General features: G+C 38.0%; 1 protein-coding gene across 1 annotated transcript; it reads left to right on the top strand.

Annotated features, from left to right (window-relative positions):
• Positions 1 to 252: 252 nt before the first annotated feature.
• LOC133871111 (transcription factor WER-like) lies at positions 253 to 1,911 on the top strand. Its single transcript, XM_062308476.1, has 3 exons — positions 253 to 467; positions 813 to 942; positions 1,231 to 1,911. Exons 1-3 carry the CDS (start codon positions 335 to 337, stop codon positions 1,757 to 1,759), a joined length of 792 nt encoding a protein of 263 aa, XP_062164460.1. The 5' UTR covers positions 253 to 334; the 3' UTR covers positions 1,760 to 1,911.
• Positions 1,912 to 4,718: the final 2,807 nt, after the last annotated feature.

Raw genomic sequence — 4,718 nt, 5'->3', positions numbered from 1 at the left:
CTACTGTAAAATTATTGGGAACCGATCCCTGCTCAACAATTGTGTTGGCGGGATTCAATTGAGCCTTGTTGTTGTGGCAGTGGTTTTTCTCAAAATTTTTAGGGCATACGAAACACGTGGACACGAAATATTTGATTTTTAGTGTTCACTTGTCTGTGTCCATTGATGCGACAGAATATGACTAATGTGGCCATACATTAAAATTGATATCTGGGGGCATGCCCCCCGCCTATAAATGTCTCACTTTTTCCCCAACGTTGGGTGATACAAACAGCAGCAACAACTTTCTCCCCCCTGAGAGTAGTCCCTGCAACAAAAAACTGTGCAGATCGAAATGGGCAGAAGTCCTCGGTGTTCAAAGGATGGATTAAACAAAGGAGCATGGACTGCTCTTGAAGACAAAATGCTCATGGATTATGTCAAGAGCCATGGCGAAGGGAAATGGAGTAATCTTGCCAAAGAAACAGGTGAGAGATCAGAGCCTTCGATCACTACTTCAATTCGATCTCCTTTTTCCGGATGCATATATAAAGAACATCAAATTAATTACTACAGCTTTTTTTCTTCTTTTCTGTGCTACTATTTGGGCAGACTAATGAAGATTCATTAAGGAGTAACTATAATTTAATGCACAATCCTAATTAATTAACAAGGAAGTAGTTCAGAGTTACAGCCCTTGGCTTTTCTTATATGGTTATAGTTAATTATGAGAAGAAAAGATGTTGGGGAAATCAGCAAGTAAATAAAAGAATGTGGGTTGATTTGTGTTTGTTTACATTTTTTGGTTTATTTACTTTGATTTTCTGGGGCAGGGCTCAAGAGATGTGGCAAGAGCTGCAGGCTTCGTTGGATGAATTACCTGAGACCAGATATAAAGAGGGGGAACATTGCTGAAGACGAAGAAGAATTAATCATCAGGCTACACAAGCTCTTGGGCAACAGGTAGAATGTGATAGCCGATAAGGAAAAGTACTTTAATTTGATAAACTTTCATTCCCAAATGTAGAAACCGAAAGAAGATAGTATGTATATATAATCAACTAATTGATAGTTTTAACACTCCCGCTTAGGAGATGGCTCAAACACGACGTAACACGTGAAATATTTAATTGAAATTAGAGTGAATTGTGGAGTCAGAGTTTGAATTTGTGACTTCTGATACCATGTTAACACCATTTAATTAATATTTTAACGAGCTTTAATTTAAGTGTATTATGTACGCGCTTGCAGATGGTCTCTAATAGCAGGGAGACTTCCCGGAAGAACAGACAATGAAATTAAGAATTACTGGAACTCCTATTTAGCCAAGAAGTCAAAGGATCAGTTCCCATTAGCCATGCCTACAGCTGAAAAAAAGCCAATGAATATTGGACTTCACGGTGACAACAAGGTGGCAGTGGAACCATCGACGTCGGGCAATAAGTTGGTTAAGATTAACAAGTCCTCACCATCAGAATCAAGTGCCAGGTCACCGCTATCGACCACCATGGAAGAGAAAACGGCGGACTTCATGTTGGACCTGAGCTCAGAGGATTTATGCAGAATGCTTGACTTCGATTTTGCAAAACTCAGTCATGTTGATCATGAGATAAACGAGTTGAATCTGCCTCTTCTACCGTTGGAGGGAATGGAAAACAATCACTCCGGCAGTGACTTATGCGGTCAAGCTAATAACATGGCTTCGGATTTTCGATCATTGTTTCTAGAATCAGATGATGGTTGGTTAGGAGATACTATAGATATTCTGTTCTCGGACTGACCAAGTTGGTTACACCTAAATTTGACTCTGCAAGATCAATATTATTGCAGCATTTGTCAAAGCTTAAATTATTCCAGCAGTGAATATTTTGAATTTAAATATTGCATTCAGTGAATAATAATTAAGCTGCCTATGTTGGGCCAAATTTCGCATGGTTATCTTTCACCTTGTCACTGTTAAATTCCAATGTACTAACCAACATGTTTATGCGTTCGGCCGGTACGTTAACTTTTATCCTTGCAAGCTAGAAGGTATGTTTGTTGATGTGTTTTAGATGGTATTTTTTGTTTTTTTTTTTTTTAATTTCGAAAAATATTCCATGCCGCCGGGTCGCGAATTTTGATGGCCGAAGCCATTATATATATAATCCTCTTATTACTCTTCTTTCCAATTTCTTTTTATGCTCCGTCTGTTTCGACGTAAAATGATTTTTGTTGTAAAATAATTTCGACGAAATCATTTTCAGAAAAAATGATTTTCTCGAAGATATTTTTCAGTGTTTGGTTCGCACGAAAAAATTACGAAATGCAAAAATAAGAGTTTGGTAATTGTCGCCGGAATCCAGCAACGTTCGGTCGCCGTTGCCGGATTCCGGCGAGAAAGTTTGACCGGATCCGGCCAAAATGGCCGGATTCAGGCCGGAATCTTCCGGATCCGGCTGGATTAATGGCCGGATCCGTCCAGATCCGGCCGGATCAATGGCCGGATCAATACCCGGATCCGTCCAGATCCGGCCGTATTGGCCATATCCGACCTGCTTGGCTGGAATCCGGCGATATCCCGGCCGGAATTTGGTATGCCGGTGCCGGATTCCGGTAACGGCAAAATTCCGGCCGCCTGATTCCTGCACCGGCAGAATTCCGGTGGCCTGATTCAGGCGCCGGCAGGTTTCCGGCGACTGGATGTTGTCGGACTTCGGCGCCGACTGGATCCCGATGACCGACAATTGCTAAATTTTAACGATCGGATATCAAACATGCATGTAAGGACGAAGAGCTTAATTTCGGAAAATGATTTACGGTTTTAAAAATCGTAAATCGTTTTTCGAAAATTAAAGAAGCTTTTATGGTCAAACCGAAAATGATTTTCGTTGACTGTTATTTTCGCCCCAACCAAACACCGAAAAATGCCGAAATCATTTTCTAGAAATCATTTTACGCCGAAACAAACGGAGCATTAGTGCCAGGTAGTTTTTGATCATTGGTTGGGATGTGACATAAATATGAAAATAGTTTTGAATTTTTTGTTAATCTTTTTTATTTTTTTTGCTAAAAGCCATTATATATATATGGCTTATCCACGTGATGCTACTTACTATTACCTCGTAGCATTGAACGCGAGAGAAATGTACTATAAATTATTCTTTCCTCAACTACACAGCCACATACATTAAGGAAAGAAAATTATATCAGAGTGTTAATATATTTCATAACGTACATAAAACCTTCAAAACATTACAGTTTCCATCAACAAATCAGTACGTAGTGCATACAAATAAAAATGGGCATGCATGCCCATCTAACTATACTACAAAATGCATGCCTCCTAGCTAGCACGAGACCACAATAGTTGTCCCTGGACCCTAGCTATGACTCATACCGCGAGTTGTACTTGATAAGCGTTGAATGTTACACATTCAAGCCCCTTAAATTATATATGTTAATTCCTTAGCATTGTTATTTGTTTGATTTTGTGTTGTTTTATTGTTTTCAGGTTTTAAATAAAGATGCAATTAATTCCATTAATTTTGGGCTTAAAGTACACTTTAAGAAGACGTAGAAGATATGTTTAAGCTTAACCAATCATATAGGATACCTATATGATGTGATTAAGTTTAATCAAATCAAGTGAAGGATTAAATCGGAATTTCTCTACTAAGAGTCAAAAATCGGATTGGATTCAAATTTGGATTCTGCATATGTCTCATTGTTTGGATTATAACTTTTGCGTCAGATATTGGATTGTAATAAAATTGGTGGCGTTGGAAAGCTAATAAAAAATTCAACAAATATGTTAGAAATAGGCTTTCCCAAATTCGGACGTTTACTATATCAAAATCGCCTTGTAATAAAGGACCACAATTCTGACCGAATTTGGAATCCTTTTTCTACTTGGATTGAAGTTTCAATCTCCTACTTGGACAAGAAGACTCAAGAGACGATTTTTCTGGAATTACAAGAGCTTGTAGGCCTCAAAAAATTGAAAAAAGACACACTGCTACCTAGAGAAAATTCAGAGAAAAACTTCTTGAAGGCTTGAAGAGTTGAAGAGAAGTAATCATGGCAAGAGGCCATTGCAGCAACTTCATGAGCGGCTAAAAACCTTTGTAGGGTATTGATGTAGCCCTATCCAAGCACAATGCTTTGATTGTATTTTAATTTAGAGAATTTTAGTTTATGTATGGTGGTTGTATAATTATGAGAATTGCTACAATTTGATATTGTTCTTCATCTTTTAATGCAATTGTTCTTCAATTCATAATCAATATTGGTAGAATTCTTCTCTTGTCTTAGAAAGCTTTTTACCTTTATTGAACTCAAATCATTCTTATTTTCTGTGATTATGAGAATGATGATTATACAACGGGTTTAATTGACATATGATCAGGAGGATTAGATAGGCCATGCCTAGGGAAGACGAATCGTACTACACCCTAGTTTAGTGTAATTTAGGTAGACGATTCGTGCCAACCGAAGATGGGTTATACTTTTTCATTGATTGCATGTATCCTATTAAAGACGTAGCTAATCCATGCCTAGGGAAGACGGGTCGTACCGCATCTTAGTAGTTAGGTGGACGGTCCGTGCCAACCAAAGATGGATTATACTTATGCTTTAATATGGTAATTTCTTGTTTATTTATAGCATGCATAGAATGAATTTCTCTAATTAAATATGATTAACCATTGATGTGCAGATAGCGGTGAAGTCAATACTCTACTCTTTCTCTCTCTTTTATA

This window comes from Alnus glutinosa, chromosome 6, assembly GCF_958979055.1.
Source record: "Alnus glutinosa chromosome 6, dhAlnGlut1.1, whole genome shotgun sequence".
Lineage (NCBI taxonomy): Eukaryota > Viridiplantae > Streptophyta > Magnoliopsida > Fagales > Betulaceae > Alnus > Alnus glutinosa.
This window is presented reverse-complemented; position numbering and strand designations above follow the sequence as displayed.